Source organism: Hydractinia symbiolongicarpus, chromosome 2 (genome assembly GCF_029227915.1).
Source record: "Hydractinia symbiolongicarpus strain clone_291-10 chromosome 2, HSymV2.1, whole genome shotgun sequence".
Lineage (NCBI taxonomy): Eukaryota > Metazoa > Cnidaria > Hydrozoa > Anthoathecata > Hydractiniidae > Hydractinia > Hydractinia symbiolongicarpus.
The window spans coordinates 17,301,578-17,314,945 of NC_079876.1; the positions used below are offsets into that span (position 1 = coordinate 17,301,578).

The 13,368-nt window shown below is 31.8% G+C and overlaps 1 protein-coding gene across 1 annotated transcript in view; it reads right to left on the minus strand.

The window, feature by feature from the left end:
• Nucleotides 1-13,317, minus strand: part of LOC130629731 (nardilysin-like) — a 31,072-nt gene extending 17,755 nt beyond the window's left edge. The window contains exons 1-16 of the mRNA XM_057443062.1: nt 13,136-13,317; nt 9,039-9,150; nt 8,459-8,540; nt 7,607-7,707; nt 6,889-6,941; nt 5,901-5,974; nt 5,614-5,709; nt 5,412-5,449; nt 5,258-5,342; nt 4,951-5,008; nt 4,571-4,613; nt 4,208-4,247; nt 3,294-3,363; nt 3,132-3,209; nt 2,658-2,763; nt 2,518-2,576 (exon numbers count right to left, since the gene is read on the minus strand). Coding sequence (XP_057299045.1) covers nt 2,518-2,576; nt 2,658-2,763; nt 3,132-3,209; nt 3,294-3,363; nt 4,208-4,247; nt 4,571-4,613; nt 4,951-5,008; nt 5,258-5,342; nt 5,412-5,449; nt 5,614-5,709; nt 5,901-5,974; nt 6,889-6,941; nt 7,607-7,707; nt 8,459-8,540; nt 9,039-9,150; nt 13,136-13,251 — 1,211 coding nt within the window. The 5' untranslated portion in view covers nt 13,252-13,317. The remainder of the gene's footprint in view (nt 1-2,517; nt 2,577-2,657; nt 2,764-3,131; nt 3,210-3,293; nt 3,364-4,207; nt 4,248-4,570; nt 4,614-4,950; nt 5,009-5,257; nt 5,343-5,411; nt 5,450-5,613; nt 5,710-5,900; nt 5,975-6,888; nt 6,942-7,606; nt 7,708-8,458; nt 8,541-9,038; nt 9,151-13,135) is intronic.
• Nucleotides 13,318-13,368: the final 51 nt, after the last annotated feature.

The window sequence follows — 13,368 nt, forward strand, 5'->3', positions numbered from 1 at the left end:
TAAAACATTGCCGAAATCATCTTCCATTTCTTGTACTTTTTTTAGCAAAGATAAGACTTTTTTGACGATTTACTTTTCTTACAAGTTGACAGTACTTTGTCCCGGTGGAGTACCAACAGAGCCCACGTCTTACCCTTTTGATTTTACTTGTAGAAAATCTAACATTAAATTGCTGAAGCAAAAGCTTGTTAGTGAGTTTGTCGTTTTTCTTTATACAAGTGTTGATAAAATGGAGAAAGGAGTTTGTAACATTTATTAGTGCCTTCGGTTTCCTTGGAAGATTTGCCATAGAATGATGTGTGACCAATTTCTGAAAAAGACGATATATGCTGACCTTCCAACATTATATCCTTCACTTTTAAGTCTTTTAAGTCTTTTCTTAATTTTGGTGACACCAAGGTTATCGGTTTTCAAATTGATAATTCTTTGACGAACATGATCAGTTAATAGTTTCCCCATTTTGAGTGCTCCTACACCCGAAAATCAAATACTCTATTAATAACTTTTGTTGTTGTACTCTCGAGTATAGATAGAGTAAGATAGTGCAAAAGCAAGTCATGAGAGTACGAAATGAAAAAAACCTGAAAATCAAATTCCTTATTTAATGACTTCTGTTTTTACGAAAATTTCTTTACATTTATTAAACTTTGTACTCCCGAGTATAGTTAGAGTAAGCAGATAAAAAAAGCCAAAAATCGAATTGCTTACTTAATGACTTTTGTTTTTGCACTCCCGAGTACAATGACAGTAAGAAATGAAAAAAGCCGAAAACTAGCTATAAAAGAATTTGCTTCTTTAAGAATTCTTTTTAAGTGTCAACTAAAAACAGTAAGTTTATACAAAAATAAACATGTTAAAAAGTATGAACAAAATATTTGCAAAGATACAAGCATGCAAAAATTTGATCACAACAACAAGCTTTGTGACGTCCTGTTTCTACGGCGATATTTTAAAATTATACAGATTATTGTGTGAGTTATAAAAGGAGGTTTGTTTGAAGATACCGTAATTCCTCTTTTTAGGCCCCTCCCTTCATTTAGCTCGCAGCCCCCTCAATTTATTTAGCCCCCCTTCTGTTAAGCCCCCGTCTAAAACCTACAGAATTTAATAACCCCCCCTGGGGGCTAAAAAGAGGAATTACGGTATTTAAAAAGTAAAAAAGTGTGCATGTGGAAATTGATTATGATACTAAAATTAGATTATCATGCTGACACTGTGCTTGTGAAAGAACGTGCTGGAAGTGATTTCCTATAACAAAAGAAGTGAAAGCATGTAAGGTGATAGTAACCCTTTTAAAAATCGGAATATTATTTTTTACATAATAGTTACGAAAGGATATTTTTAGACTATATACCCATATTTTTTTTTGTTATAACACACTTGTCACGATTTTATGGCTAAAATACTATTATCTTTCACCTAAAATATTCAGTCTCAACAATTCTTCTTTAAAATAAAACTCATGAATAATTACTTAATTAGTTTTGCCGAATATAGTTTAAGTCTACACGCTTGGGAAATTGTTCAGAAAGAAATGAAGACATTCTTAAAGAGAAACGTTAATAACAACAAAGATGGCGCATTATGTAGAAATTTAAGACGATCTTCATTATGCTACAATGCACGAGCTTTAAATTTCTATAGCATTTTCGTTTTACATTTAAAATTCATTTTCAGAAATGCTTGTTGAATCATGCAGCTATGATACGGTGTGCGGAAATCTTTTTATTCGGAATATTTTTCTTTTAACAGTGTTCGGTGCAGCAGAAGATGCTAACAAAGAATCTTTTGAAAAAAACAAAAGGCTATTGTTAAAAAGTATGAATGAACAAAAAAACTCTGCACAGCGTTTCAACAGAAGTTGATGAAAAATAACGAGATTGTAAAAAGTTGGAGCTCGTAGAAGCCGATTTTTTTCTTGTTTTTAAATAATTTTTTTTAATAGAAATTTCTGCTGACTCAGCAATTTTGGTGTCAAGTTAAAATCACTTTATTATGTATTAAGGCCTACATTTTTTAAAATAGTAAAAAAATGGTATAAATAAAACACTGAGTTAATAATTCAGCTATTTGGACAGCCATAAAAGGATTACTGCCACCTTAAAGAACTAATAAGTCCAAGACGGAAAAGTTAAACTTAAAATTATTTTCTTTCATTTTTTTTTTAATTTAAAGAGAGTAACTAAATTAAAACAAAATAAATGGTGCATTAAAATTGACATCTTATGTTTTTTCTTTAATAAAACGCGCGAGTAACATGATACATTTATTTACTCGCCAGTAGTTTAATTATTGCATACTCGCGTTATTAAAAAAAATTACTCTTATTTATTTAACTCGCATTCGCATTGCACTCTCACTCTGAACTATTTTACTCGCATTTATTTCTACTCGTACTCTCAAAGACGTGTAGCATTACTCGCGATCGGCACTATACAACTGTTTCACAATTGTGTAAAGTTATCCAGCACACATAGTTGAAAATACTGCCTCATTCAATTATCTCATACAACTTACTATTCTGATGGGCCAGTCTGATGCATTAACGTAATGTATTGAAAGACAGTATGTATGATCTGAAGACAAAAACAAAACAAAAAAACCTTTACTACATAGTCTAGAAACATTACAATTAGATGGTTTTGGCAGACTTATACCTCGTTAATGTTGTTTACTCCTTTGTCAGTCATCACTATGTTACAATAAAAGAGAGACATCATTGACCAAGACTCCGTAAATGCATTTAACGATTGTATATAGCCTCTATAAAACACAAAAGTGTGAAAAATGAAAAAAATGCTAAATCTATAAAATTCGCTGGGTAGGCAAACATTAAATTTCACTTCATCTTATTTACAGTGGCACGGATTAGTTGGAAAGAATGGAGTAATGATAACAACAGTTTTTGCACAACTTACAGTCAGTAACAAACTTGAAGAAAAACATTTTGTTTGTTAAACTGTATAATATTTTTACAAAAGGAAACAGAATCCAAAAATGAATAATGATAATAATTTAAAACTGCGTCACACCAAGGAAGTTTAAAAAGAGAAGGATATACATCTAAACAACGTCCATCTAAATTCTATTCAAATTTTTTTCTCTGTTTAAACCTCCTTGTTCATACTCACTTGTTTTTTAATAAAGAATACACACTCCCTTTACATTCATGACCAAGTAACCACGACGCATAGTAGTGTGGCTTCTGTCTAAAAACATAAACAAAACCAATAGGCTGATGCATTCACAGCAAAAATAAGCAGCCGTTTACGATAACATTTTTTAAACGTTACCTATAATGTCCAATGGTTGGCGGTGTAATCCAACTTAATTGCAATTCGTGTGTTTCTTTCACCGAGGTAACTACGACAAGCAAGTGAAAAATAGTAAAGAAAACAAAAGAGAGAACACACAAAAATATTATTAGGAATTAGTTGATAAGGCCTGTGAAAAATCCACTTATGCAGAAAAAAATGGTAATAAATATGGTTGTGTTAGGAGTTTTGAAACGTCAACAGTGCCTATACAAATTTTTCTATTGCCTAGAATGTGTAGAGCTTGAAACGCTGTTTGAGAAAATGTATAGGATGATGTACTTTGACCAACAGTTACAAATGTAACAAGGTCTAAAGTTTTTTTGATGACGTCAATAATCTGTCCATTCTAAAACTCATTCAGGGATCAAGGTTCGGGAAACTTACCCAATTTAGTCCCAGATTATCCCTGGTTACCCATGAGGGTGGAAAAAACTGACATCACCATCTTGTTTTCAAGTTATTTGCCTTCAAAGTTATAAGTGCATTATAATGAATTTGTTAGTTCGAATTAAGCTATTGGCGTTAAGTTGATGTTATTGACGTCGTGACGTTTAATTTGTTGATTAACATTTAACACATATTTTTGGGCAACTTCAAAGAAAATAAACATTTCCACTTTGCCTGTTACAGACTGAAAGACATGCAGGCAGGCAGTCTTCATATTATTATAAGAGATATGTAACATAACCATAGTTTGTTAAGACAACAGTTATTTCATGTCATCTTGCTGAACATATATATCATCTAGGCACCTCATTGGTCAACTTAAAAATTGAAAATAAGCTGATAGCCTAAAGCAATTATATCACACTGAAAATAATGCAAAACATAACACACACTAAGTTCAAAATGTGTCATTTAGCATTGAATATAAAAGATGACGCACTCACCATAAATAAGTTTGTGAAATTGTTCACATTCATAAGGATTCTATACAAAAATTTTTAAAGTATATATTAGCAATAGGTACTAAATAAAAAAGCATATACAATTAATAACTTCATCACAGCAGCAAACACTTTAGACTTTCAAATACAGCTGGGAATTAATCCCTCAATTGAGTTGAAGTGAAATTGGGCATAAAAATGACATCATTGTGGGTATTGTCAAAAACAAAATGATGCATTTGGCAGCGGAAAAAAGAAATAAGTGCCCATTAGATAAGACTTCAACTACCCAATCATTATAAAATCATTGAACATCTTCACTTTTACTACAAACTGATTTGGAAATCAGAACAACAAAACACTTACATCTAGTTTTAACGTCATGTTGCATAAAGGTATCACTTCTTTTCTAAAAACAAATGTGAACAACACAGTAAAACTAAGCAATAACAAACACCACATTAATTTGTGAAATTACCTCACAATTCGCTGACAATATCGTAATTAAAAACAAGTTATTTTAGATTCTCTTTTGTGGTTGTTGATGTTAAATAACAGAAGGGAGCAAATAAAAAACAAATGAAATTTCGTTTCGTTAAGAAATAAAATTTCTAATTGCCATGTGTACTTTACAATTTAGGTGAGAGTAAATACAACAGTAAACAGAAATACTATTCCTATTAATCACTGTGGCAGATTCTAAGATTATCTAGTTTTTGTGGAAATGACACTGAATAAAAAGTTACCTGGCTTTTAAAGGTGAAAAATATTTCCTTGCCCAACTTTCTAGAGTGTCCAGCGTCTCTTAAAAATTGCAGTGTTATTTTAAAACATAAACAGATACATTAGGATTAACAGAGCTTATTGTGAAATTCTAATCAAGCATTCAGTGAGGCTAAAAACCCAATACTCGCTGACGTCACAAGAAAAGGACTGGATATCTATCAAATCATAAACTAGTTTTGTCGTTTAATTCAAAGGCATTTTAATTCTTTATAATTTAATTTACTAACACACAAAAAGATAAGGAGCTATCCAAAAAAAATTAATTACCTGTAGAAGATATGGATAGTGTTACAGGAGTTGCCAAGTAAAATTTATTGAAATATTCTCGAAGTTGCTTCATCACGTTTATACCCTAAAATAACAGAGATTTTTAGTTATTGCTTAAAGACTTGTTAACAAAGTTAAAGTTAAGGATATATACCTGTTTTTTGGGTTGTGAAGACAATGAGATTTTGTTCCCTAAAAACAATAACCCAAAATATAAAATTCCAATAAACCTTCAAACCGCACTAATGCAGAGGCTCACATAGCCAATAAAGATGTTTGCATAAAGAATTTTGAAATATTACTTTTTTGGCAGACCTATTTGCAAACTTACAGTATGTATAAAAAACTTTACCCACCTGTCGTAAACTTTGAAAACGGATGGTCTTTCCTAGCAAGACATGCCATGATAGCAAATAATCGTGACTGATCATCTGGCAGGCTTTCTTTAAACTCTACAATGTCCAAATATTATTTCATCAAAAGGAAAAACATTTTTTTGGTGGTATATCCTTTCTAACTGTGCTCTGAATGCAGTAAAAACACAAAAGAGATTGTTTGAAAGTTTGGTGTACAAAATTTAATCTGTTTCAGAGAATTAGTATGTAAAACTAAATAAAAATTAGAAATTACAAATACGACATACCGCTATCAACAGCTTTTATTTCTCTTTCAACAGAATTTTCTTTGAACAATGGTGAAACGAAAAATTGAGAGAATCTAAAAACAAACAACTTTGTCTCACATGCTGTTGACAGATTGCAAAAGTAGCATAATCTGTCAACCACACACAAAAAATGAATTTAATTCTGGAAATATTCCTTTTGTAGTTTTATGATAATTGATAAAACTTGAATGGGATGGAATGGAAGCTCCTATTAAATTCCCATGTGGAGGAAATTGTCAAATAACCAGAATAAAGAAAATAGTGATGGTGAAGGTGCAAGATTGTCATTTAAAAGGAATCAATGTTATGTTAGTAAAAATTTTGCAAATAACACAGAAATTTATTTATCACTAAATATTTACATTTTTTTTTATACAAGCATAACACTTTAAATATAAGGCTCAGATAAGAGAATATTTTGAGCATTATGCAGCCTTGGTAAGTCCTTTGGATGTGTGTGTTTTCCTATGTTAAGGGTATTCTAATCAGACACAGATTATTTATTCCTTATACACAATACTTAATTAACACCACTATACTGTGCAAATATACATTTAGTTGTTGTTTCTTTAAGAGTATTTAATTTTATCACATAAAGCAACAATGTAACTTTCTAATTGTTTCTACAATAAGCATAACAAAAGCATATACTCTAAGCCTGATTGTGTTTTTCGCATACCCACATCCCAGCCAGATTTGAATTTTTACTTGCTTATAACAAAAAACGTGTATCGTTAAGGGTTTTTATGTATAAACAAAACACATAGCAGTTTTAACATAAATTCAGCTCAAGGTTTTTTTTACAGCATAGCTTATAAAATACACGACTACTTGTTATATTTGTTGTAAGATCATCAGAGGAAGGTTAGTTTTAAATGAGGAGTAGTTTCTATAATTATTATCTCTTATGTGCATCTCGTATTAGAGAGATGATAGTTTGATAAGAAAGGGAAGTTGCATCAAATACCTCTTTAGTGCTTCTTCTAAGTGTCCTGGCTGAATCTCAAATTCGTAGGTTGTCTAAGTAAAAAGTTTATGTTAGTTCATAACATAATTTGCAAGCTACTGTTGGTACTATGATTAAAAACACAACAAAACTTAGAGATACTTGCAAAAATATATATAGTTAAATATAGTTGTTATATGACTGGTAAAAAGGCTAATAAAACTAAAAAAAGGAGACTAACTTTGTTGGTTTTTATCATAACATAGACTGTTGTTATTCTTTAAAAAAATATATCGTATTTTCAATAAAATAAACAACAAGTTGCTTCATGATGAAACAAACAACGAAGTTTATTTATACACACTACACAACACTGTGATACAATATCAATCACGCCTATAAAACGAGAAATTCAATAGCAATAAACTACACCATAATTTTTAAAATATTTAGAAAGAGTTGTGAAGCAATTTTCTAAGCTTTACCATATTAGTTCAAAATCATTTATCATCTTGTATTCTCTCAAACAAAAAAGAGGTTTAAAATAAGTGACAAATGGGCTCATCACTGTATATTTGGTGAAGTCTGTGTATCTCAGTGCAAGGACGTTTGCGTCAGACTTATAAACAACACAAGTCTAGAGTGACTGCAGAACTATGTTAGAATTTTCAGTGTTGATTTTGATAAATTCAGGGCTTGTCAACAACCAATAAAATGAGGAATTTAAAATACTACATACCCGCTCGTCATCCGTTGTGGCATTGTCATAACCACTATGCTTTGATATAAACACGTCAAAATCATTTTCATCTGGATATTTTTCAGAACCCATGAAAACCACTAGAAAAAAGTCATGTATTAATGAAATTATAAAGATAAGACTCTTGGTAACCTAGTTGTGGGGGGTGGGGATACAACACTAAATTGCGGAACAGTATACCACCCATTTCATTTTATTATCATCCCTTCATATTGTAAAAACCCATTGTAAATCGCTTTTTATTAGGTACCTCCTGAGTGACCAACACATTGGGGAAACTAAAGAAACGTACATCCTTTTATAAAAGTCAAAAAAACATTGTGAGGAACAAAAATTTACATTACAAAAGCATATACCAGTTAGGAAATACAGAAACACAATTCGAGGTATTCCATACACCAAGAGTTACCACTGATTAAAAAAAAAAATCCCCCTCTTCCCCTGACTTTTTTAAACCTCTGAATGCAAGTCTACCTGCCCCAATTTATTAACACCCTCCCCAACTATTGATTTGAAGGAGATTGTCAACCACTCTCCCACCTCCCTCCTTTGTTTTAGAAGGTGAGAGGGAGGTTTAATATCTAACGTAATTTAAATCAACTTGGTAGTACTCAAGCAAAGACAATAAATTTAAAACAGCAGATTGAAATATCAATTATATGGACAAGCGAATGTCTCACTGTCTTTATCCAAACTTTTTTGCTCTAATACAGTCTTGTCAATATCAAAATAAAGAGAGAAAAAACAAAACAAAAAACAAACAAATAAAAAAAGCCTGGAAATCACATAGAATAGAATAAATGACTTTATCGAAACACATCTTTTACTCACTGTGCTCAAGAAAATGGGACAAGCCAGGAATATTACTAGGATCATTATATCCACCAGTGCCAATGCAGAGAGCAGTTGCAGCCTAAAACAGAAACAAACAAGGAAGTAGTTATATAAGAGAGCGCAATAACAAATCTGCTAATGAGGCAATATGTGTGCCCTCCAGTTTTCCATTTACCTGTTTGCAACGTTATGTTATCACTTATCTGTTCAGTGATTGTCCTTGAATAATAATAAAAATTATTATCATGTATTGAAAAAGTTTAGGCTATGTTTCGACAGCTACAAGGGCTGTGGCAAGAAAAACGTGTAGCCTAGAATTAACTATTTGTCATCATGAAATGGAGTTAACTGATGTATAAAATAAGAATTTCTCAGTAAAATCATGCAACTGTAAATGCATTGTACCTTGAAAACTTATATTATGGAATAAGTACATCAGACCATTTTCGGGGGGAGATGTGCAACTATTGAATGGTACACACACACAATATTTCAAGCTTATCAATAATTCGATTTAACTTAGCGTAATCTTAGAAACTAAACTAATAGCTTTGGATAAATATTCCTTCATACTTACAAGTTTAGTTCCATTTTTAGAAATGTTTACATTCTTGTCCATCTTAAGATTTTTGCTCGGTTTGATATTTGACACTAGCGTGGCTTTGATTCCATTTTCAAGAGTTATAATTCTAAAAACATAATGAATGCGCAATGTAAGAGCTTATAAAAAAGAATATCTTGACAATTTAAAGGTTTTTCTACATTCCATTACAGACCACATGTTCTTAAAGATTATTCCACACTTTTGCAACCCTGAAAATCCTATATAATAATATACTAACTGTGTGTTTGTCTGTAATAGGCAAAGAAGATATACATTTTTTGCAAATTAGATGTCTTTTGGTGCCAATGGAATAATACAAAATGGCGTCAATAGTATTTAACTATTTGTTAAGTCTTTGCACTTTTTAAATAACTTGGAAAAAGGGTGAAAATCACTGCCAACTTGAGCATTGGTAAGTGGGGACCTGGAATGAAAATAGGGTCAATTCCACTAAATCAACCCAATCCAATACACCGGAACCAACAAATGGCATCATCAAAAATACTTTAAACCCCATCTCCTTAATGGCTTGTCAAAATCACATGATCTTACAGTACCAGTCGCGAGTAAGGGTGTAAGGGTACAAATATTTGAGAGAACAAGTATTAATAAATGCAAGTTAAATAATGAGAGTAAGATGGCAGCGCTAGTATAATTGATAGCATTTTTTAATAGCGCAAGAACATAATAATAAAAGATTTTGCGAGTATACTTTAAAAAGATTATTACTCTACTTGCAAGAAAGAATTTCAGATTTATTTATGCTGCGTGAATTATGATGTCATATTTAAAGGGAACCCAGGTAAAAAATGATGTTGGACTAATATTATAATTTAAGTCCAACAACTTAAATCCCGAGTTACTTTTACAAGTTGGACTTACCTGAAAGATTTTCATAAGTTATTCCCAATGACATATTTACTTTTTGTTAAAATTCATGTAACCCAGATATCGTTTAAATATTTGTTTTTCTTGCCGCCTTGAACTACTTGTTCGTTAAAAATTTCAGACTAGCTCCGGTCCTTTTTAGTGGCACGTGACCCTATTACGTAGTATTTCAGTAGTGCTCACAAATTAATGACTTTCACTCGCTATTATTAATGACTTTCATAGCCAAAAACAATTAATATACTGTGGCAACAAAGTTAAAAAAATCCTATGTACTTTCCACATCGATCTCTGTACGAATGATTTGTTTTTGTTTAAAAAAATAATTCAACATGATATTCTAGCCGTCTAAGCAATAAAACAAAAAAAATAAGATATTAGCAGCAGGTGTGTGCATGATCTCTTTAATTTCAAATTTAAAAGAATTTATTTCAACAAACAGGTTGTAAAAATTACTGATCTATAACCTGTCAACCTAGGCGGGGTATGGTGCTCAAGTGAGTATTGCCAACCTTGTTCTCAACAATCCTTGGGGACGAGGTTGCCTAAGTTACTCAGTAGATGGATATATTTTTTATTAAAAAATATTAAAAAATCAATTCTTCCAATATGTAGTGCAAACATCACCGTAGTCTAGTAAATTAAACTATCATTTTTCCCTTTTGTGATAGCGCGCTAAAATAAGCAGGGTTACAAAAGCAAGAGACATCGAAGACACAAAAAATGTTTTAGCGACCTCCTAAATAAAAAATATTATTTTTATATACGGGAGAAAAGCAAAGAAAAATAAGAAATAAAATAATAATAGTTAAATTGCGTAAATATTAAAGTTCAACGCAGAAAAAACGGCATTTTATTAAATATATTTTAGCGTTTTCTGCAATGATTTAATCAAACTACATTGGTGACAAACTGTTTTTAATGATGCAATTGAAGCGCAAAACTAACTGTTTTTTGCTAAGAGTTTGTTGTTCGTGCATTGCCGTAGAAGGCAACTGAGCTATGCTGTGGAAAAACAAATACCTTCTTTCCGTTGTTATATCTTTTACACGTCTTATCGCACAAGGCCTAGGGACTTTTTATGTGCGATTTTACCACGTCAAATAATTGCCGACGTGAAGGTACGTGTTTTGAAAATATGTCAGTAATTACCTCGGCTAATCCGAGTGCCGTCTCAAACTACAAAGGTTGTAACCGCCCTTAATCCTATTCGTGCTGGAGGGGGAGGGGTGATGCAGCCCCCTCTCCCTTCCCCCCTTCAACTTTTTCTATAACCTTTTATGGGCTTATAGTCACACCTTGATATTTTGTTACTTATATTTGCCTTCCAAAATATATCCTTTTGAAATAAAAACCATACACAAATGTGTGACATGTTGAATGATCAGTAGCTTTCACAACCTGCGTCTCAAATAAAAGTCCTTTGAAATAAAAATCATGCACAACTTGTGTCTCAAATAAAAAGTCCTTTGAAATAAAAATCATGTTCTGCATATGTTCTCAGCTATGTGAGAACATATGCAGAATTATTTCTATTTTTTTTAAAAAAAATAATCATTCGTAAAGAACTTTATGCAGAATTATCTTAATTTTTTTTAAAAAAAATAACTGTTTGTAGAGAGCTTTCTTTCACTTTGCCGTGCAAAAGTATATGTTCTGGCTATGCAGTCAGTAATAATTAAAGCGCCACTGAAATAATACGTAACAGGGGCACGTGCCACTAAAAAAGACTGGAGCTAGAATGAATATTTTTAACAAAGAAGAAGGTCAAAGATAACCAAGATGGCGGTTGAGCAACAAGAAAAATAAATATTTTAAAAAGCTATATCTGGAGTTATATATATACATGAAGTTTTAACAAAAAGTAAATATATCATTTAGCATTTCTCATGCATATCTTTCAGATGAGTCTAACTTGTAAAAGTACCTTGGGATCACTTTAAGCTTAAAAAGTTATTTAATAAAGGTCTTTTTAATTTTTTTAAAAAGCTCTTTTCGTTCTCAAGATATTTACATCTAAAGAATTTCAGATTTAATTATGCTGCATAAATTATGATGTCATATTTAAGTAATAGCAAATTTTGACATTTTCTGTCATCAGTAATTTTAGACCTGTTAAGGAATATGCATTCAAACTTTATCAATGCATTATAAAGGTAAATTGTTTGACATAACTTTTTTGCCAATATGGCACTTGTTTGCTTTTCCCAGGCCCCTTATTTTTTGCTGATGAGCCTATAACATGGAACTAGTGTCATTTTGGAAAAAAACGTGATGTTAAACATTTAAATTGTGCATGACTTCAATAAAAAAGTCTTTTGCAGCAAGTTCAGTCAAAACGTAGCCTAGAATAAACTCACTTGTTCATGACATGGTAATATCTATATTAATCAACAATTTTTATCACTTTTGAGCTCATCATAACTGCTAAAGTGTATGGTAGGGTTTGATGAGGATTAGGAGCTCCACAAGGAACACAATCTTGGACAAACAGAAGCCATGGTTTTAAAACTAATGAACTATTTTCTTGAAAAGGTATATCGTGTCCTTACAGACAATTATTATAATAGTGATGGTTTGGAGGTCCAAAGAAGATGTAGTTGTTTGTAATTGTTGTTTGTAATTGGAAATACAAACCTGATGTCCTTACCATTTCAAATTTTAATGCGCCAAAACTTGTCAAGGTCACTAATCGTCTTGGTAAAGAAAAACAGAAACCCAACATTGTTAGGCATTACAATGACTAGATGGTATGGACTGATGCAATCAGATGTTACCTTGCCACTCAGAGCTAAGAAAAACCTTGAGAAGATATAAAAAAGCTAGGGAGTGCATACTCTATAAATTTTTCTTACGAATACATTTTATCTTGAGTGAAAATATTCTTCACACAAGGAAGTAAATCATTTCGTCAAATTCTGTTAGACTATCATATCCCCCCTACCCCAAGTAACAATTGACAGGGTAGTTATACTACTAAATATCAGGAAAACTAAAGCTAGCTAGCTAGCTAATACCACCACCTGCACAACTCAAACAAAATAAAAAAAGACACAGGCAACCGTAGACGACGGGAAAATTATTCAAGATAAATGTTGCACATGGCCTTAGAGAAGATTCAAAAATTAAGATAAGATATATAGCTAGCTATACCACAAACAAGTAAAAAAAATAATAATAACCTGTACTCTCGGTAATCATTTTCTGATTTAACAGGCTGCATTGCTGCTTTTCTAACAGCTACTCTAACCAAACGAAGCGGTAATTTTGGTTTTGGTTTACAAAACAAATGCCACATCTAGTACACCATCTTTGCTGTAGTGTGTTCACATTTCCGGCATGAAGCTCCGCGCTTGGGGGCAGTCTTTCGATTTCTTAGAAATCTCAGGCCAGGCGCATGTAAAAAAGCGCTCAA